This window comes from Strigops habroptila, chromosome 4 (genome assembly GCF_004027225.2).
Source record: "Strigops habroptila isolate Jane chromosome 4, bStrHab1.2.pri, whole genome shotgun sequence".
NCBI classification, from domain to species: Eukaryota; Metazoa; Chordata; class Aves; order Psittaciformes; family Psittacidae; genus Strigops; species Strigops habroptila.
Window position 1 is genome coordinate 35,729,643 of NC_046358.1, and position 19,624 is coordinate 35,749,266.

The 19,624-nt window shown below is 51.9% G+C and overlaps 1 protein-coding gene across 1 annotated transcript; it reads left to right on the plus strand.

Moving 5' to 3' along the window:
• Positions 1–3,780: 3,780 nt before the first annotated feature.
• TGFB3 (transforming growth factor beta 3) lies at positions 3,781–19,291 on the plus strand. Its single transcript, XM_030482436.2, has 7 exons — positions 3,781–4,833; positions 9,945–10,108; positions 11,475–11,604; positions 13,164–13,271; positions 14,091–14,262; positions 14,842–14,995; positions 17,354–19,291. The coding sequence occupies exons 1-7, from the start codon at positions 4,119–4,121 to the stop codon at positions 17,510–17,512; spliced, it is 1,602 nt and encodes a 533-aa protein (XP_030338296.1). The 5' UTR covers positions 3,781–4,118; the 3' UTR covers positions 17,513–19,291.
• The last annotated feature ends 333 nt before the right edge of the window (positions 19,292–19,624 follow it).

Here is a 19,624-nt window from a genome sequence, read left to right on the forward strand (position 1 = left end):
AACAGTGGAGAAAGAGTTTTCATCCATCATTTTTTGATGTGGCCAAAATGGATCTCACTTGCTTTAAACATTTGGGTCACCTTTTCTGAACAGCTTAATTCTCCTCTGCCCTACTGGTTGACACCACAGGCAGCACTTGATCCTGGGCCTAGAGCAGTCCCACTCAACTGAGGAGACAGCAACAGGACAAATGTCTGGTGCTGCTGTAGCTGTCTAAAGCCATTTTCTGTGCCTGCTTCCTGTATAGTCCAGATCCATGGTGCCAGGGTTCCTCTTTCCCAGTTTCAGGGGTATTCTCAGCTCTCAGCCTGCCTTACTTGTTCAGTTTTGTCCTCACTGTAAAGCACAGCGCTGCCACCCCCTCTCATCTAAACAGCAAGTAAGAACTACGCAGGCATTCCTTTCACAGACAAGTTCTCACACCTAAGCATGGACTCTCTCCATCTGGTTTCAACCCAAACCCAGTCACGCAGAATAGGACTAACAGGGTCCCCCACTAGCGCCGTTTGCTGTTGATTACTCCTGGACTGGACCTATGAATAGAGCTTGTGTCTGGTCCTCCTCCTATCCAAGAGAAAGCGCGGAAAGTCTGGGAAAGCAATCACACTTGAGCACTCCCACATGCTCCTGATCCTAGACCACCTTTAGAGCAAGGGCATACACACGTAGTTAAAGCTACAGCAATGGTGGGAAGCCCGCATGGTAGCACTGCTGTGGGAGAGAACAATGATCATCTTATTCAGAGCGGCCAAAGGTTTTGTTAAGCAGCAGTAGGATTTATGGGATGCAGGGCAATTCCAGTAGCAAGCAGTGATACAGCGCTGTGTCTTTCTTCCTCACCTAGTCCTCACATCAGGCAGACAGCCAGACTTCTGGTTTCGACATGCGCCAGTTCACTGAAAACATTAAGCTTCCACTGGGAAGCAGAGCATTCAGCAGGACTGCTGCCGTAGCCTGCTGCATGCTAACGGCACACTGACAGTACCAAGCACTTTGGTTCTCCACACACCTCAAAGTACTTGCTCCATCTCTAAGGGTTTTTGGAGGAGGGAAACAACTGCAAATATTCTGTTATTTATGTGGGTTCCAGGACAAAATCTCCTAACAGTTGCAAAGCTTCAAACAGGAGGTTTCTCCCTCTGGAAGGTGGAAGGGGCTTTGATAGGCAGAAAAGGCCCACATATGCGCATCTCTTGATCTCCACGAGAACAGATGCTGTTTGAGTTACATCAGCCCCAGCTCAGACTGTCAAACCCCAGCCAGAGTTGCCAAGTGTGAAATACTTCCTACAATACTCACACATTCAGTAGCCCTGCCGGCCGCTCCCTCAGCCCAGCTGGATTCCAGTGTGTCCAAGATGCGCAACCTGTTAGAGACTGCTGCTTGCAGCCACCAGCAGCCATTCCTGTACACGTCAGACCGTGGTGCTTTCCCACCTCCTCAGCGCAGAATGAGCAATGCCCAGAGCAGAAACTGAATGGCGCAATACTGGAACCAGTATCACACTGACATCCTTCTCCACTATTATTTCCAAGCAGTAAGCCCCCACTGCCAACTTGCAACAGAAAAGTCCACTCTCAGCTATCAACAACATAAGCTTGCATTTTGTACTATTGCATTTCATCTCACTTCTACAGTCTCCACCATCAAAATTTCCTGCCCACTCCTATAGGATATCCCAGTCCTCCCCTGTATTGACAATGCCTCTCAAATTTGGATCAGCAGCCAATTTCATTAATATATCCATTTTGGCGTGCCAAGATCATTAATGAAAACTAGGCCCAGGACCAGCCACTGGGGAACTCTATAATCTCTCATAACTCCTGTATTTATCTCCATCTTAACTAATAACTCACCATGCGGCACTGTAGCAAACGGATTACTGAAGTCCAAAGCAATCAGCTCTACTGCATTTAGTGTGACCTCCAACCTGATGCAGGATAGAGGAGGTCCCAGAGCAGAAAAGCATCCAGAATTCATTTTGTAGGTGCCTGGGGAGCTCTAGAAACATCCATCCCAATCTACATAAAAATATTCCATGGATACTTAATAGCAGCCCTCAGACTTTGCACCTTACTCCAAGTCATGATTCGTCTGACATCATCTTAGAGCCACTAGATCTTGTTACATCTTTGTCTGCTCCATCAACGAACTGAAATTCCTCTTCCCCAAGCAAAGCACATGCAAACTGTGAGCAAGCAGCTCACCCTTCGGTCTCCTCAGAGCTGCAGGGTACAGGCTCACCAGGCATCCAGCACCCCGAGCTGCCCCATGCATTTCCTCTGAACCTCTTCCACACTCCATGTCTTCAGTGAGGAGCTGGCCAAGGAGCTGGCCATGCTCTCCCAGTCCCAAACCCCAAAGGGAAGGCTCCCCGAAGCCCTGGTGGTGTTTCCAGCCCCTGGGGCGCACCTCTCCAGAGCATGAAGGCCCCAGGACTTGCTTCTGCAGAGAGCTGTGCCCAGCTCCCACATCGCCCGCAGCCCTGCAACAGCTGTCCCTGCCACACCTTCCCAGCAGCACAGCCGGCCTGAACCTGCAGGCTTCCTCAGCCGAGCAGCCAGTGCTGCCTGCGGCTGCATGGGGTCGGGAAGCCACAAAGCCACCATCCTGCCCCAGACCTCCGGGTGTTCAGCTCCCCTTCTACAGGCCCCGGGAGAAGAGCTGGGAGGTGGGGAGTCGCCGCGTGCCTCGGGCAGGGTCCACGCTAGGGCAGAGGGGAGCTTGCTCCAGGGGCTGGGAGCCCCTGGGCTTCAGAGCAGCGGGCACAGGTACAGCCTGGAACAAGGAGGAGGGAGGATGGCATGGTGGGTAGCCATGGTCAGGCCATGCCCCAGAGAGAGCCTGCACAGGCCCTGGTCATGGATCTGAACCCCAGCTTGGCTGGTGCTTTGTCAGCCATAGAATCATAGAATCAACTGGATTGGAAAAGACCTTGAATATCACATCCAACCATTACCCCAGGACTTCCAAGTCCACCACTAAACCATATCGCTGAGGGCCTCATGTACACAGTTTTTGAGCTCTTCCAGGGACAGTGATTCCACCACTTCCCTGGGCAGCCTGTTCCAATGCCTGATCACCCTCTCTGTGAAGAAATTTTTCCTAATATCCAATCTAAACCTCCCCTGATGCAGCTTGAGGGCATTTCCTCTTGTCCTTTCGCTGCCACTTGGGAGAAGAGACCGACCCCCACCTCACTACAACCTCCTTTCAGGTAGTTGTAGAGAGCGATAAGGTTTCCTTCGAGGGCAGCAGATACCCGAAGCAGTCCCTTCCCTCAGCGCGCGCTGCCAGGGTGGGCACTCCTCTGCTCTCCAGCGGCCACCTGCCTCCAGAGCCGCACGGCTTCACCCTGCCTGCCCGCTGCCTCCCCTCGGGCCCCGGAGCTCACGGGGCCACCGCAGACCCCTGCCCGCCGCCCGGCCCCTTCCTCCCTCCCTCGGAAAGCACCGCATCAGGAAACTATTCGGGGTATTTTTAGCGGCTTTTAACGCGATTTCGCAGCTGGAAACGGGCGGGGCCTCCTCGCGCCGCCCGCCAGCGCGCGGCGGACCACCGCGAAGGGTCCGGCCGCCGCCGCCCCGCGCCCGCCGCTGCCCGGGCGGTGCCAGCAGGGGGCGCCCGCACGCCGCCGCTGCGACGGTGCGGAGGCCACGTCGGAGGGCGCGCGGGGCCGCCCCGCCGCGGAGGGGCCCGGCTCCGGGGCGCGAGGGGCCCGGCCCACCCGGCTCCACGGGGGGCGGCGGCGGGGCCCGGCGGGGGATGGGGGGCAGTAGCGGCGGCGGAGGAGGAGGGCGGGCGGCGGTGGGTGCGCGGCTACTGAAGCCATCAGCGCAGTGCTGCGGCCGAAGGCCGGGCTTCGAGCTCCCTCCCCCGCCCGAGCCCCGTCCCGGGGACGTCATGGGAGGGAGGTATAAAATTTCAGCGGCGAGGCCGAGGGAGAGGCAGTGTGCGCGGGAGGGGCAGTGCAGCGCGGTGCGGTGCGCCGCCGGGGCACGGCGGGCGGCCCGGCGGCGCTGCTCGCGGCTGTGCGGGGAGCGCCGCGGTGCCGCGCTCCCGGCCGCGGGGGGTCAGGCACCGGGCGATGTAGGACGCGGGGCCCGGCGGGGGCATGAATGGTGCAGCGAGAAGGGCGGGCGCGGCGCTCCCCCCGCGGCGGCGGGGCGGCGCGGGCCGCTGACACGTGCGGCGGCGCGGCGCGGCGGGGCGCCCCCGGCTCCGCGGGACGCGGGGCGGCGCATGGGGAAGGAGCCCGGCGCGGCGAGGCACAGCGCCTGCCGCTTCTCCTTGCGGAGCGCTGCCAGCTCTTCCTGGAAGTCCTGAGTCGCGCACGGCGCAGTGAGTTCATGCACCTCCTCGCCAAACCTCAGCCTGCGGGATCTGGGGAGGCTGCCGCCAGCACACCGCCCGGTCCCCCGCGCCCGGTCGCCGCCGCCCGGGGGCCGCTCCCGCGGGCCCCCGCGGCCGCCCCCTCGCACATGAAGATGTACGTGCAAAGGGCTCTGGTGCTGCTCTGCCTCCTGAGCTTTGCCACTGTGAGCCTCTCGCTGTCCTCCTGCACCACCTTGGATCTGGACCACATCAAGAAAAAGCGGGTGGAAGCCATCCGGGGCCAGATCCTGAGCAAGCTGCGGCTTACCAGTCCCCCGGAGACCGTGGGGCCGGCCCATGTACCCTACCAGATCCTGGCCCTCTATAACAGCACCCGGGAGCTGCTGGAGGAGATGGAGGAGGAGAAGGAGGAGAGCTGCTCGCAGGACAACACCGAGTCCGAATACTATGCCAAAGAGATCCATAAATTTGACATGATCCAGGGCCTCCCCGAGCACAGTAAGTGCTGGGCTCCCCCCCCGCCGGCGGGGGTGCCGCGCCCGCGGGGCAGCCTGCCCGGGATCCCGGCCGCGGAGGAGGGGCAGCCGCCCGGGGCCGAGGGGCGCCGGGCCCCCGCGGGAGGGGCCGCGTTCCCGGCGGGGAGGGAGTGGGGTGGCAGGAGGGGGCCGCTGGGGTGGGGGGGGCGAGGCGCGTCTCCGCCTGCCCGCGGGGGCGAGCGCGGACGGGGGTGCGCGGCGCTGCCCGGGCCAGGCGGGGGAGCCCCGGGGCGGCGGGCGCGGAGCACTGGCAGGACGACGCAGGGCTGGGGGGCGGGAGCTGCCCCGCCGCAGGCTGTGGGTCCGGGGGCAGCATCGGCCCAGGTACCAGGCGGGAGTGGCGTGGCGAGCCTGTGTGTGGAGCCCGGACGTATGCGGGATGCGGTGGGGGGATACGGCTTGGGTGTGGGGTGAACGCTGCGGACTGGGCTGGGAGAAGGAGCGGGTTTCGTGTTTGGTGATGGGCAGGTAGAGACGGACTCCTCCCTGCTGAAGCTCCAGCGCCTGCCGCAGAGATACCGGCAACTTGCTCGGTCTGTGCAGCACCCGCACTGTCCGTAGAGGCGGCGGGTCACTTGCTGAAGAGGCTGCTGACTGGAGTACGCTGTCGAGAGTGTTACTCGGATAGTGTGAGGGTTCAGAGAGCGAGTAGAAGATAACAGGGATCTGAGCAGGTGCAGAGCAGACAGCGATGCCAAGAGGACCCCCAAGAGAACACAGGCACTAAGGAAACATGACAGATGTTGAGCAGGTGTGGAACAGATGATGAGCACGCCCAGATGCGGACACTAAACAGATTCAGGTGCAAAAGCTGAGCAGATGCAGATGCAAAGACAGAGACTGAGCAGACATGAACCCCAAGCAGACTGCAGATGCTGAGCACATGTAGGCAGAAGCAATCCTTTCAGTCTGTGCTTAGGATTGGAAGACGTTGGCAGGCGTGCAGTCATACCACTATCCAGGGTGTCCTCCCGTGATGTAGCGCAGTCCTGGGGACACGATTTGAACGCTAGCAGTTTTGGGAGGAGCTGTGACTTGGTGCAGGCAGCCTCAGAATGCACTTACTCTGCCAGGTTTATGTTAATCTTGACATATGATGAGCTGGAATAAGAGTTACTGTGTGGTAATGCAAAAAATTTCACTTAATCCCTAGCAGACTGCACTCCATATGGTTATATGATTAGCTCTTAGCTCAGGAGACACCAAGATCCGAGGAACAGAAGGTGCACAGAGTATACCAGCTTACCCATATTTCAGCATTTTTGACCTACTGAAGTGTCATTTGTGAAATTCTAAAAATCTACAGGGAAACCAAGTGTCTGTGAAAAATAGTACAGCCTCACTGTGAACCAGTGTGTTCTGGGGAAGGAAGTGGGGAAAGCACAGCAGCGGGAAATGAAGTCAGAGGAGTGGATTTGGATAAAGCAGAGGGGGAAGGGGAATGAAGATGTGGTGCATGAGAAGGAACAGTGAGGAGGGACTGTGGGTTGGGGAAGATTCCTATGGAAATGAATGAACCTGTCCCTGTAGGACACTGGGGCAAGGTGCTGAGCAGCAGGTTCAAAAGACCAAGTAGTGCTGAGATTGAATTCCTGGGAGTGGGCAGCATAGATGCCACCACCAGAGAGTTGGGTTACACTGGGAGAGACGTGCTGCAGACGGTCCGTGGTGTCAGGAGACACGCTCCTTTTGAAACCTGGGGAATTTCATCGCTTGCACCATCACTGAATCTGGCCCCGTGTCTTCAGAAGTGGCCGATGTTCAATTTTCCCATGGCTCTGTCCCTGTGCCAGGTGGTGATGTCAGAGCACGTGCTGAGCCAGGGGCAGTCTCCTCTGGGGGAGAAGGGGAGGACTGCTCCATTGAGGGAACTGCGAGGACGAGGCAGACAAGCCTGAAGCGTGTGTGCATGCACACTCACATCCACACGAACTGTTCTAGCTCCAAACTATTAGTCAAGCAGCTCACTGGCTCAGATAACTCACCCTTCTCAAAGACTTAAGGCCCAAATGTCAGGAGAGCTGAGGAGCAAAAATAGCAGCCTGGAGAGCCCCATCCTTCTAGGAAGGAAGGATATTCAGGACCAGGTTCCCCATCCCTACTCTGAGCTGTTTGGTGACTCACAGAATGGTTTGTCTGCTGTGCTTCTTGGGCTCATTTCCTGAATTACAGGGGACTTTCTTTCAGAGAATAACTCTCTCTTGACCAGCCATTCACTTCAAGGTCCTCCTAAAACTCATGGGGGTTCAGACCCCCTTAAGCACTGATTTGGTTAGGTTCAAGTTCAGAGAGCATCTGCAATGGTCCTGCAAATGGCTTTGCTTACCTTCCTTAGGAAAAACAGATGCCATTTTCCAAGCCAGCTTGAGAGGCAAGGCAATTAAAGCCATAGGTCACTGGGGCCAAGCGTCTCTTCCCTCCAAACCTGCCACCTGCAAACTTCCAGAAGAATCAATATTTTTTATCCAAAGTGATGCAGCTTTGAAGTAGCAGTGGTGTAATATAGAGTGAAGCAATACCTGCTCACAGACAGCCTTCTTTTCCTTGACATCAAACTCTAATGGCACAGCCCTCAGCCTTCTTGGGGCTTGCCAGGAACAGCAGCTGGGTAGGAGAGGCAGCACATGGAGGAGCTTCACCTCACTGAAAGTAGAGAAGATCCCAGACGAACCTGCTCTCTGTAATACATTGTCCACACTAAGAGGCTGCTGGTCTCATTGTGCAGTCAACAGCTCTGGGCTGTCTGGGTTCCACAGTAATAGCCCAATCTAATGGTGAGGATACATCCTGTCGTGTCAGACATAGCCTGGCATGGGTACACAGGGTGTTGCAGATTCCTTGCCTCCGGGCTTTGCTCCATGCTGGTAGGTGGAAGGTGGACACATCCGGATTCCAGTGTGATTAACACACTTGAGCTGGGACTGGACCAAGTTCCCTGAAAAAATCAGCTCACCTCCTTTGCCTGTGCTCTCTTGCAAAAAGTGCTTTGCCCCAAAGCAGTCAGCTTCCTGGGAGTGCAACCTGTATCCTGGACACCCTGCTACGAGAAGCAGGCTCCAACCGCACAGTGTTCACAGTGAAACACAGAATGCAGCTTCATCTCCCCATCACAAAGGGCTTGTTCCCAGGGTATGAAGGGAACATGATACTTCTTCTTAGGGAAGACAGCTATTACTATTTCCACTAGGAAGGTCTCCCAAGACACCAGCACCTTGCTGGTGAAGTAAGTAGGTAGAAGGCAATGTGGTGCCAGCAGGCAAAATACAGCAGATACACTAACCTCTTACCACCATGGCTGCCTAACAGCCCAAAATTGTAAGGATAAACAAAAATTTATTTTGTCTCTCATTTGCACTGTGCTGTGGGACTAGATCTGCAGCGTCTGAATAGATTGTCAGATAAAGCACTACTGTTGCAAACAGATACTGGGCTAGGCTGACCACTGCTCTGATCTAGAAAGGCATTTCTGATGAAGGCATTACTGGGACATCCCTTGTGGACAGGCAACCAGGTATGAAATAGAAGGGCAGGCTATTAACAGCACTGTTAACAGGGCTAGGACTGCAAAACAGCTTAAGGGGAGTATTAAAACACAGTATCTACCTAAGTCCAGGATGCAGAACAGTTACCAGTGTTAGGCTTCAGCTAGGAAGATGCCTTTGGGCAGTTAATGAGATCAGAGCTTGGGTTTCTGCTGTGCTTTTCTGCGGCATAAAACCTAGAACTGGTCACAGTGGTGGAGTCCCCACAGTGAGTGTCCTCATGTGGCTTGGTATACTCTTCGCACTGCAGGGTTGTTGAGCTGAGCATATCAACTCATGGCTGCAGTGGGGTCTGGTCTCCTGGGACTACTGAATGTCCATCTCTTAAATAGCAGCCAGACACCTTCCTGTATGGGAAGCTGTTCATTCAGTGGTACAAATGACAAACCCCCATCCAATTAAAGCCCAGTGTGAGCTTTAGCTTTAGCTTACTGAGTAAAACAGGTCCCAAAGAACACATCTTTGTAAACTGTCAGTCTCCTGCTTGCTGAATCTGAGTTTAGCGCAAGAAGACAACCTTCATCTTCATGGATATGACTCTGGAAGTGCGTCAGTGTTGCTCAAAGCAGAATTTGGTGTGGGACATGAACTGTGGTGCTCAGGTGCTGTTTCCCTGGGGAGACAGTAGTGCTTGTGCAGAGAGGGGCCATCTTCAGGAATCAACTGGAAGGTTGCCTCAGCTGGGGTTTCTAGCCTGTTTGTCTCAGGCTGGAACTGTGGCTGAGAACAGGGGATAGTTTTTCTGTTTCTTTTTTTGTTTAAAAACAACTATCAGCTGACAGGAGCCTCATGTTGCACTGGACAACAGTCAGAGGTCATACAAGAGGCTCTGTAGGGCTGCAAACAAACCTGCATGTGGGCGTAGAGCAGGAGCTGCTGTGTCTTGTCTGAAGGATGCCTTAAATGATGCTAGAGCCTTGGAAGAGTAACAGAGGTCAATAGGAGAGGAACAACAAAGATTTTTCCATGGGACCAAAATGGTCCCTTTGAAGAGAAGCTTATTTTCTCTTGAAGACTCTGTTTTGAACCTCATAGCTTCTACCTGCTCTCTTTTGGGACATCTGTGAAATGGATTTTTCTGTTCAGCAGGCATACATCCACACACAGAATTGCTGTGTTATTCCCTGTTCATGTGTCTGATCTCCACAGGCCTCTCAGCAGTGTTACTCTGTCCTTGAAAAACTCTGTATCTAGTACTATTCATGAATTCCTTCTCCAGGTAATGAGTTAGAACTGATCTTAAAACTCAGTTCTTTCAGTACACACTGAATAGTCACTGCCCTAAAATATATTCCACACCTCATGCTTTGTGGACACTTGGCTGGGTTTCATTCTAGGAGACAATGGCAAGGTTTGTAAAACTAGGATTCAGTGGCAATGGGATCACTCTGGCTTCATGTCTCCAGCATGAGCAGTCACACCATCATCTCTATTGTGAATGGGCCCCACTAGCTGCAAATGTTGTTTAAATATTTGAGATCCTGCCCCTCTGACCTATGGTTCTCAGTCCTTCCATCTTTCTTTCTCCTAGATGAGTTGGGCATTTGTCCAAAAGGTGTCACCTCCAACGTGTTCCGCTTTAATGTGTCCTCGGCAGAGAAGAACAGCACCAACTTATTCCGGGCCGAGTTTCGGGTGCTGCGTGTGCCAAACCCGAGCTCCAAACGCAGCGAGCAGCGCATTGAGCTTTTCCAGGTGAGTATTCTTCTCACCTTCCCTTGTGCCTGAGCCCTGAATAGCTTGGCTCCGTAATGGCTGCCTCAGTTGATATGTGCAGGGCCACAGAAGACAGAGAGAGAAGAGATTGCATGCTGTATCCCAGGTTTCTTCCAGCACATGCAGTGATACAGTCACCTTTTTTTCCTTTTACAGTGTGGTGGTGTCCTGTCCCCACTCACATTGGCTGGCAGCTCAGGGCGCTCTGGCATGGGGCCCACTGCAGCCTTTACTGCACTGAGAGGGGGGTTGGAAGGGGAACCCCTCACCACTGGAGCAGGCCTGACCCTTCTGTCACATCTGCATACCTAGGTCTCTTGGCAGTTTTGTTCCTTTGACTGTTGCAGTACAGTTGGTGCTAATCCAACGGGTAGAGCTTGCTGTCTTGTCACTGATTTACTGGAAATATAATGCTTGCTTTCAGAGTTCCTTCAGCAGCAGCTCCTCAGGGGCACCATTAATGGCAGCAGTACTTATCTGGAGTTTGGTTTGAACTCATGGACTCCCCTGGCAGAATAAGGTCTGATTCAGGTTTCAAAGTGGTCTTAGGTTGGCCTGGACCACGCAGCTAATGGTACAGTTCAGCATCCAGGTGACACATTCCCACAGGCTGGTGTCTGTCCGCTTTGCAGTAAAGCGCAGCTAAAATTGCCTTATGGCTGGTAGCTCTTGAGGACTTCCTGGAATTCAGTTTCAAAGGTCAGAGCAATTCTCCACCAGATGACACAACTGACAAGGAGGAAATCCCAGAGCTTCTCCATAGATTCAGTGCTCTGTGCAGTGAACTTGGGGTCCTGCAGAAAGGAACACTTTGCACAGGCTGTGGCTGCTTGGAAGCAGGAAGAGATGTCAGAGCAGGGGGAGAGGTCTCCAAACCTTATCAGCCCTGGGGTGTTTTGATAGAAGTTGAAGAGCGTAGGACACATGAGAACACCACAGTGTAGGACTCAGTAGGCTTGCTGGGCCTGTGGCAAGATGCTCTATTGCCCACTGCTGGGTCTACACTGAAATCCAGACGACATCCCACGGGTGTATACAGAAACAAAACCACTCGTTAGATCAGTTTCTGTGTGCTTCCGCCTCTGGATATGTGCCCTGAAACAAGGGTGAATTGAGAGAGGTGGGCTGCTTAGGACACAGAAATAAGCATTGTGTAGATCTCTGGAGTCCAGGTTGGTTGTGAAGTATGTCCTCTCACTTGTGCCAGAGTATTTCTGGTGTCTCATCTGCTGGGACCAATCTTCTGAATCAGGTTTTAGCAAGCTGTGGAAAAAAAAAGACCCAAGGCTCTACCTTCCATATGCACGGCACTGGCTGATTCTCTCTACCATTCCTTCTTGTGCAGATCCTTCGGCCGGATGAGCACATAGCAAAGCAGCGCTACCTCAGTGGCAGAAATGTGCAGACACGGGGCTCCCCTGAGTGGCTATCCTTCGATGTCACCGAGACTGTGCGTGAGTGGCTTCTGCACAGAGGTAGGGGTCTTAGCTGGACCATTTGTCAAGGCATCATAGAAATGTAGATCAGTGTTGATGGGAATATTGCTCTGCTCCCCTTATTGCAGGAGCTTGGTTCACATAGAGGGCAGCTCCTTTCAGTCTGAGAACAAGCCTTCCCCCAGAGAGCTACCTCAGTGCGTGACGTTTGCTAGATTCCCAGCTCTGTCCTGGAGTCCCCACTGTGTAGCTCTGTGGGCTGAGTCAGAATGAGGATTCGTCCTCCGGAGGAGGAAATTGTTTTCACTGAGACATGCTGGAACTCCTTTTTGTTCTTCGATTCTAAGCCCAGAGGGGACCCCCTCTGCTTGTCTAAACTATGATCTGTAATACATAAAAAATGAGACTTGCTCTGGTTTAATTTTCATGTGGAATAAAGCAAATCTAGTAGGAAAAAACCCAGCAAGAATCCCAGTTTCTTTAGCTGTTTACAGCTTGTCAGGTATAAAGGTGAGGAAATACCAAAGCCTGACACACCTAGACAGATGGAGGCTTAGCACTGCAGAGAACATACCTCTGCCACCACTGGGCAGCCCAACAGATACTTATAGGGCAACTCCCCCCAAGAACACTGACCCCATTCACAACTGGAGCTTAGGCACCATGACTCACAGCTGGACTGGCCTTGCAGATAGAAGCTAGGTGCCACTGCAAACTGGAATGCAGGTACTGGCAAGCAGCTGCTCCCTGGAAGGGTAAGATGTAAGCTTGTAAGCTCCTCCATTTTCAAGCAATCTAAGTTGTGTCCTGATGGCTGGAGTTCAGGGCTGGAACTGCAGTGAGCTCTGGGCAGGCACGCTAGCTGACAAGACATCACAGAGTATACAGTGCTTAAGAAAAAGGGTGCTAGGCACCTTGTCAATGCCCCGGGGAGCCAGATGTTTTAATTCATGGCACAACATAAAAAAGAAGCTTTCATAAGAGTCTTATGTTCCCTTAATCAGGCCCACACAGCATGACTGGTCCAGGAAGTTATTATGAAAATAGACTTGCCTCTGGAAAGTGTGTGTGACTTAGACCGCTAGCAGTTCAACAAAACAGGAGGCTGCAGCTGCTGAGAAAAGTGCTTCCAGTGAAATTACTTGTCCATATCCAACCCACTCATTTTCACATCTCTCCTTCAGACACTAGCCAGAAGCCAGAGAGTAGACAGGTACTGAGGATGGCAAAATGATTTAACACAGACACCACAAGCCAGCTCTTCAAAATACTTGTGTTCCAATGCAGCTCCTTGAAGCTCACAAATGCTTTTGGATGCTAAATAGCCTAAAAAACTCAACCAGGAGCACCCTTCTCACCTTTGCAGGAAGCTCCCTTTAGCAAGAGCAAGGCTTTTTGCACAGGTGAAGCCACAAGATTCTGCTTCCCATTCTCCTTTCCAAGGCAGCTTCTGTCCCCAACTCTGATAGCATCCCTGAATTTGAGACTGACTCGCAGTCTAGGAGTTACCACAGTATGTGTCCTCAGTGAAACTTTTCTGCGCCAGGAGCTGTCCCACCTATGGAAGACTGTTTCTCATGGAGTCATCTTCTTTGCAGAGTCCAACCTTGGCCTGGAAATCAGCATACACTGTCCTTGCCACACTTTTCAGCCCAATGGGGACATCTTGGAGAATTTGCACGAAGTCTTGGAGATCAAGTTCAAAGGTGATGAAGAGCTGGGTATGGGAGGCTTGTTGGGGAAAGGAAAGCCTCGAGTATCTAAACTGAAAAACAAGGTCTTGCTTTGCATATTTGAGCATTATTCATTGCATAACTTTTGTCTTAAGACATACACATCTGGGTTTGCATGTTGATTATATCGGTACATCTATTTTGTACGTAGGTTAGAAATGGAAGAAAGTAAGTGCAGGCTGGGTAAGTTTGCAGGAGTGTCTGCAGAAAGGAGTAATTTTGTATTTCAATGCCTCTCTGGGAAGTGCAGCTTGATGCCTTCTCAGATTTCTGTGGAGGCTCTGCTTTCCAGTTAGGGTGACAGAAACACAAGGAAGTCAGGCATCCTTTGTGAGGTGGCTCAGAGAGTCAGTGGCTTGGATGGCCTAAGAACTAGGAACCTCCTGGCTTGCAGCCCTGGGCTGCAGCCACTGGCCCCCACAGGCTCCATTTCTGAGGCTGTTCCGGAGAGTGCCAATGATCTGACATCTTCTTTAAACCATTCATCTTCCTGCCTGTCCTGGGACTGAAGCCAGGAGCCAGTGGGATGGATTAATGGCCCCACCACGAGTTTGCAAATGGTAAAACAGGTGGCCTATAAGCCTCTATTTCAGGCCTGCAGCAGTCAGATTCACCAGGAGTAAAGGGGTCCCTGTGAGGAAAGAAGTTCCCAGAGTGAGTGGACATGGTGCCTGAATCCCTTTCACTCTGGTTTCAGGGCAGGCATGAGAATGTTAAATGCACTGGAAAGGCTTGTTGCGTCCTCCACTTCCACACTGATTTCTTCTTTGTGGATGCTCTTTTTCTCTGAAGGCATTGACAGTGAGGACGACTATGGCCGTGGGGACTTGGGGCGCCTGAAGAAGCAGAAAGACTTGCATAATCCCCACCTCATCTTGATGATGTTACCCCCACATCGGCTGGAGGGCCCAGGATTGGGAGGCCAGAGAAAGAAACGGGCCCTGGATACCAACTACTGTTTCCGGTAAGTGAGAATCCTGCCTGGAGTGATGCGGTCCCTCCCATGCCTCAGCTGGGCAAGCCTGGTGAGACTTCATGCCACTGTGAAAGGCAGAGGCCTCCAAGGGGGTTGTGCGTCACCATGGAGCCACTGGGGCCACATGAGGAGCACAGCTCAGCCAGCTGCTCCCTGTGGTGTCCAAGAAGGGGATGCTGGCCAGCTCAGCAGAGTTGCTATGTGCTTCTGGCTGAGCCCCTTGATTGAAGTAAACTTGCAAGCGGCTTCCTGCAGCACAGCTTGGGCAGGGACCCATGGCAGCACCCTGCTAGCGCCAGGTACTGGAGAGCAGCCGGGTGCTGCTGTAGGCAAGCAGGGTGCTGCCTCGCTGGGCCAATGGTCAAGCTGCCTGCCAGCAGGCATGAACAGTGCCAGGCTGCTGAGCTGCCCGCCACTGCTCGCCTGTGCTGCTGTTCTGCATGTGGTGCAGGCAAACACCACGTCCCACTGGGCACTACTGGTACAAGTCCTGCTCAGGAAGCCACATCATACAGTCGCATATAAAGCCCCTCTTTAGCTTCACTGTGTTCTAATACTGTGTTTCAGGAACCTGGAGGAGAACTGCTGCGTGCGTCCTCTGTACATCGACTTCCGACAGGACCTTGGCTGGAAATGGGTCCACGAGCCTAAGGGCTACTTTGCTAACTTTTGTTCGGGCCCTTGTCCGTATCTCCGCAGCGCAGATACCACTCACAGCACGGTACATCCAGTATTTTATCCTGTTTGGGCTTGCGGCTGTGATTTCCCCTTTCTTCCCAAGTAATCAATATCTGGTTCCTTTGAAGCAGAAGAAGCAGTTTGGATCAATATTTGTAAAAAACTGTCCAAGGAAACTGCAGAAGAGCCTAGGTGGTCCAGCAGGGAAATGTGCTTCCTTTGGAGTCAATACTGAGTCCATGCTTCCAGCCAAATGTTGAGGAAGAGGATGCTGTCTCTTGAATAAGATGTGAAATAGCAGGACTGGTGGTTTTAGGGTACTTATTTGGTTATGGCCAGAGTATCAATTGAATTGTTCACATCAAATGTCAACTCTGGTAATTAACTTCTGCCTAAATTTCTCCTGCAGTTTGCACTGGACAGAGGATTTCTCTACAGTCTGTGCCAGGCTGTCATGCAAAACTGTTGTGCCATGGCACACAGCTGCCATCTGCTACCACAGGGGCAGCTGTAGCCTGAAAGTGAAGGGAAATTCTGTGTCCATGTCCAGAAGTGAACACAGCTATGCAGTAAGCTTTCCTTTCTGCACAGGCAGCTGTACAAATCTCCCCTGACCTATGGCAGGAAGGAACCTACTAGGCAGTGAGATTCATGAGTAAAAATTGGCAGAAAGCACATGTCTAAGTAACTTAGGCACAACCTCTGTTTAAGATGAGTACCACTAGGCAGTCTTTGGGAAGAACACTACCTGAGCCTGTCTACTGTCGAGAGTGGAAATAAATAAAAGCAATAGAAAAGCACAGACATGGGAGAAGGACCATGGGGAGAAGACCATACTAAGGAGCAGACAGTCCATTGCTGAGACAAGAAAAGCCAGAGGAAAATCCTGTGCTTCTGTCCACAGAAGGGAAAAGGCAGCAATCCAGACAATGCAGCAGCTCATTAGCAACTTAGCTTCAGGTTTCACTAAAAAAGTTACTGGAAAAAGTAGATTTGGCTGAAGAACAGATAACTAGGTAAAGATGATATTGCAGAAAGGATGCTAACATTTTCTTGACAGCTTGAGAGTTTGCACAGCAGCAAGGCTCACTGGAACTCAAGGACTAATAGCGGGAACAATCTATGGGAATGAAGGAGTGAACAGATGCTGGGTACTAAGCACAAGACAAAGCAAGGGAATGAACAGCTTAGAAAGTGTAATGGGAATGTAGCTTTACCATCTGGTTGTCCTGAGAAGCTCTCTAGTAGATAACTGGACTGAATCAGTATGAGAGAAAAGGGATTTTAGAATGGTTCCTAATGTTCTTTCCTTTCTTGAGCAAGAAAGGAAACAATCAAGCGTTAAGATCAGCTGAATGATCCAAGAAAACCTTCAGAACAATATAGCTGCTGACAGCTTGACGGCACCACTTAGGAAAAACATGGTGAAAAGATTTCTCACCACTCTTTAACCTACTGTCTGTTGGGTAGAGCGGCCCCAGAGCATGTGGTACCCCTGTGGTACAGCCAGGGGTACTTTGCTCAGTATCCCAGAGAGCTGCTACCAGAATGACTGCAATTACATGGATCTGGATGGTAGAACAGGATGTTTCCTTAACATCTCTTATCCCCAAAGATAAAGTAGTTAAAAAGACAGTGTATCAGACCCTGTCATTTATACCAGATAAGCTCTAATGAGACCACAGTAGCGCAGGTGAGATTGTGTTTTGGCCCCACAATTCAAGAAGTTGCTTACTGCTGAGAAGTGGCCACTTCTGGCAAGAAACATGGCAACTGTTCTGTAGTGGTTACGTGGCTGAAGCGTACAGTCATCTGTGGGTTGGGGCCAGCTGGGAGGAGGAATTCAGTGGGGTCCCACAGGACACTCCTGGCTCCAGCTTTATAGTGTAATGACTTGGAGGATGGAGTGGAGGGAGAAAGCATCAGACAGTTCAAAGCTGGGAGGGATTGGCATCCATCCAGTGCTATCTAGAGATGTTCGTTGAAATAAGCAGTACTGATGTTCTTTCTTCTGGTTTCTTTAATAGAACCCAAGACAACATGGCCCGAGGCTGGTTACACCCAGCCTTGTTAAAAGCAAAAATTGTGACACTATTCACCATATTAAATTAGAGGTGAAAGGAGACAACTACTTGCACTCCTTCAACCCTTAGGCATCAGCCACAGAGCAATGCTACTACAATTAAAAGAAGTCTTAAGAGTCAGGCCAGGGCAAGTGAGACCCTTTAAAGGCAGACCATGATCAGGAAGTATTGGGGAGGGGAGTATTTGCTGTCTGAGGGAAATACCCTCTGATGAGCGTAGTCCAAACACCTAGAGACCTTTTGGCTTTGCTTCCTATCCTTAACCAGCTTAAATGTATTCCTGACTTTGTCTCACCGCATTTACTTTGTTTCTGCAGGTGCTGGGCTTATACAACACGCTGAACCCTGAGGCATCCGCTTCGCCTTGCTGTGTTCCCCAGGACCTGGAGCCGCTCACTATCTTGTACTATGTCGGGAGGACCCCCAAAGTGGAGCAGCTCTCCAACATGGTGGTGAAATCCTGCAAGTGCAGCTGAAAGGCACCCTGGCCCGCCCAAAGCCAAGAGAGAAACTGTCAGCACCCACTCTCCTGCTCCCAGGCTAACACAAAAGGAACTGGGGGTCAGAGACTATGCATGCTGAGGGCTGAGTGCCAAACCCTGTGGCTTAGGGTCTGGCAGCCCCTAGGGACCTCTTCTGGAACATTTCTTGGTCTTGTTGGCGATGTCATGTTCCTTCTGGGAATTACTTTGGTGACAGAAAGGCCACAGTCTCCAAAGTGGCTGGACAGCTGGTGCAGAAGAGGAGGATTTGAGTGCTGGGTGGTTGAGCAGGGAAAGCACGGGAATGAGAAAGAGCAGGTGCAAGGGGGAATGGAAATGGGGATATGTGTTCTGTTCTAGCTTTAGTGATATTAGGACCTCAGCCCTCCCCACTGGCCTGAAGATTTAAAGGTTTCCCCTGTAGGAGGAAACCCTGAACGTTTCTTCAGAGAAAGAAAATGCACCAAGAAGGGAAGCTGCTGAGAGAAAAATGCTCAGAAATAACACTTAGACTTTTGTTCCTCAGAGCTGTGATCCAGGAGTCCTGCAACTGAAACTCTGTGTCTGCCAAACTTGTAAGTTCAGTTGGCAGATCCTGGCTATTGGTTTCTAAATGCAGACTGTAGCTCCCAGCCAGCCTGCTGAGGGTGGGCAAACACAAAGAAAGAGGGTGCTGAGACCATTTTCAGAGGGACTGAAGCCTCCATTCAGCTCTTTTCCCCTTCCTGGAGTTTCTGAGAGATGGTTTCTGGGTCAGGGCAGGAGCAATGTCTGTGGGTACCTGAATATTGGGCCTGAGGACTGTTACACCCCTTGTCTGTTGTGATTTGTGAGGTGCTTTGGAGTGTTCTGCACAATGACCTGAACACGGCCCAGGCCTCACCTGCCAAGACTTAAAAAATAGTAATCTCAAAAACATTGTAAAAAATAAATATTGGGGGGGAGGGGAAGATGCTCTTTTTTTCACAAGCAAGTTGTTTGTTGGAGGGTTAGATGGTTTGCTGTATTTAAACTGCTACTGCTGTGGCATACTCAGTCTAAAAATCTTTCCCCTTTCCAAAATGTCTCTTCAAAGGAACAGACAGTATTTAGGTCAGCCAGAGAGACACGGAATGGAAATTCCTTGGTACCCTCAAACTGTGCCTGGTGTCTATGTGCCCTGTGCTGCCCTAGTCCTTTAGACATGTACATCACCTCTGGCATCTGCTTTTGAGAGATTCATATAAAGCTCCCTTCAAATGTAAACCACTTCCAACAATACTGTTTAAAAACCAAGGCAGTGCAGCTGCCACAGCTGACAAATGTCTTGTGTCCATTTGCATATATGTAGTCTGCCACTACAGACTTGTACACACAGGTAAAAAACATGCCCCTCCTGATTTACCATGAACATTGGAGACGCTCATAAAAAGCTTAGAGATGTTGCCCAGGCAAGAAATCAACGCACTGTTCTAAAAAGTATGGGCTTTTTCAGCCATAGGTACTCCCAAAGGTAAAAGTCCTCAGTGCTTGCATGCCACATGAGACTCAGAAGGTTGCCTCTTAAGACTGTCCAAACCATGACTACTTAAAGTCATGTTCTAGAGACCACAGAGGTTCCTCCTGGTCCCCTCCCAATTCCTGGTCCTCATCGCCTGTGGCCAGGGCTCTCCATGGTCAGCTCAAAATTCAGCTCTTCCATCAAGCCCCTCACAACAGTGGCCGCTTCCGTATACCTGACATCAGGCTGCCATATCATGTAATCTCAAACATCTCAATAAACTGTAAACAACCCTTCCTGTACCATCACCAGCTGGCTAGAGGTTAGCATGGGTGGGTCTGTGGAGGGAGCCCACCAACCTGTGTGACATTTTGGCTGGGGCACACAGGCTCTGACAGAGGCGCTCCTTAATGCTTAGCTTTATCCGTTTCATCTCTCTGGGCCTCCTTGACCTGTCATCGGTGTGATCATGAAGGCAGCTCTGATCGGTTCTGCAGCACTATTGTGCCCTGTGCAGCTCTCCATGCCCATGCTTCCTTGCTGCCTGCCCAAGGAGGGACTAAATATATGCAGTACGACGACTCTACCATGCTGACAGGCCAGAAATTTAGTGGCTGCAATGTGGA

Excerpts from the sequence above, each read along its gene's own strand:
- TGFB3 (XM_030482436.2), top strand. The coding sequence starts at position 4,119 with ATGGTGCAGCGAGAAGGGCGGGCGCGGCGCTCCCCCCGCGGCGGCGGG. Across the intron at positions 13,272-14,090 it reads CTTGGAGATCAAGTTCAAAG|GCATTGACAGTGAGGACGAC; the intron begins GTGATGAAGAGC and ends TTTTCTCTGAAG. Across the intron at positions 14,263-14,841 it reads GATACCAACTACTGTTTCCG|GAACCTGGAGGAGAACTGCT; the intron begins GTAAGTGAGAAT and ends ACTGTGTTTCAG.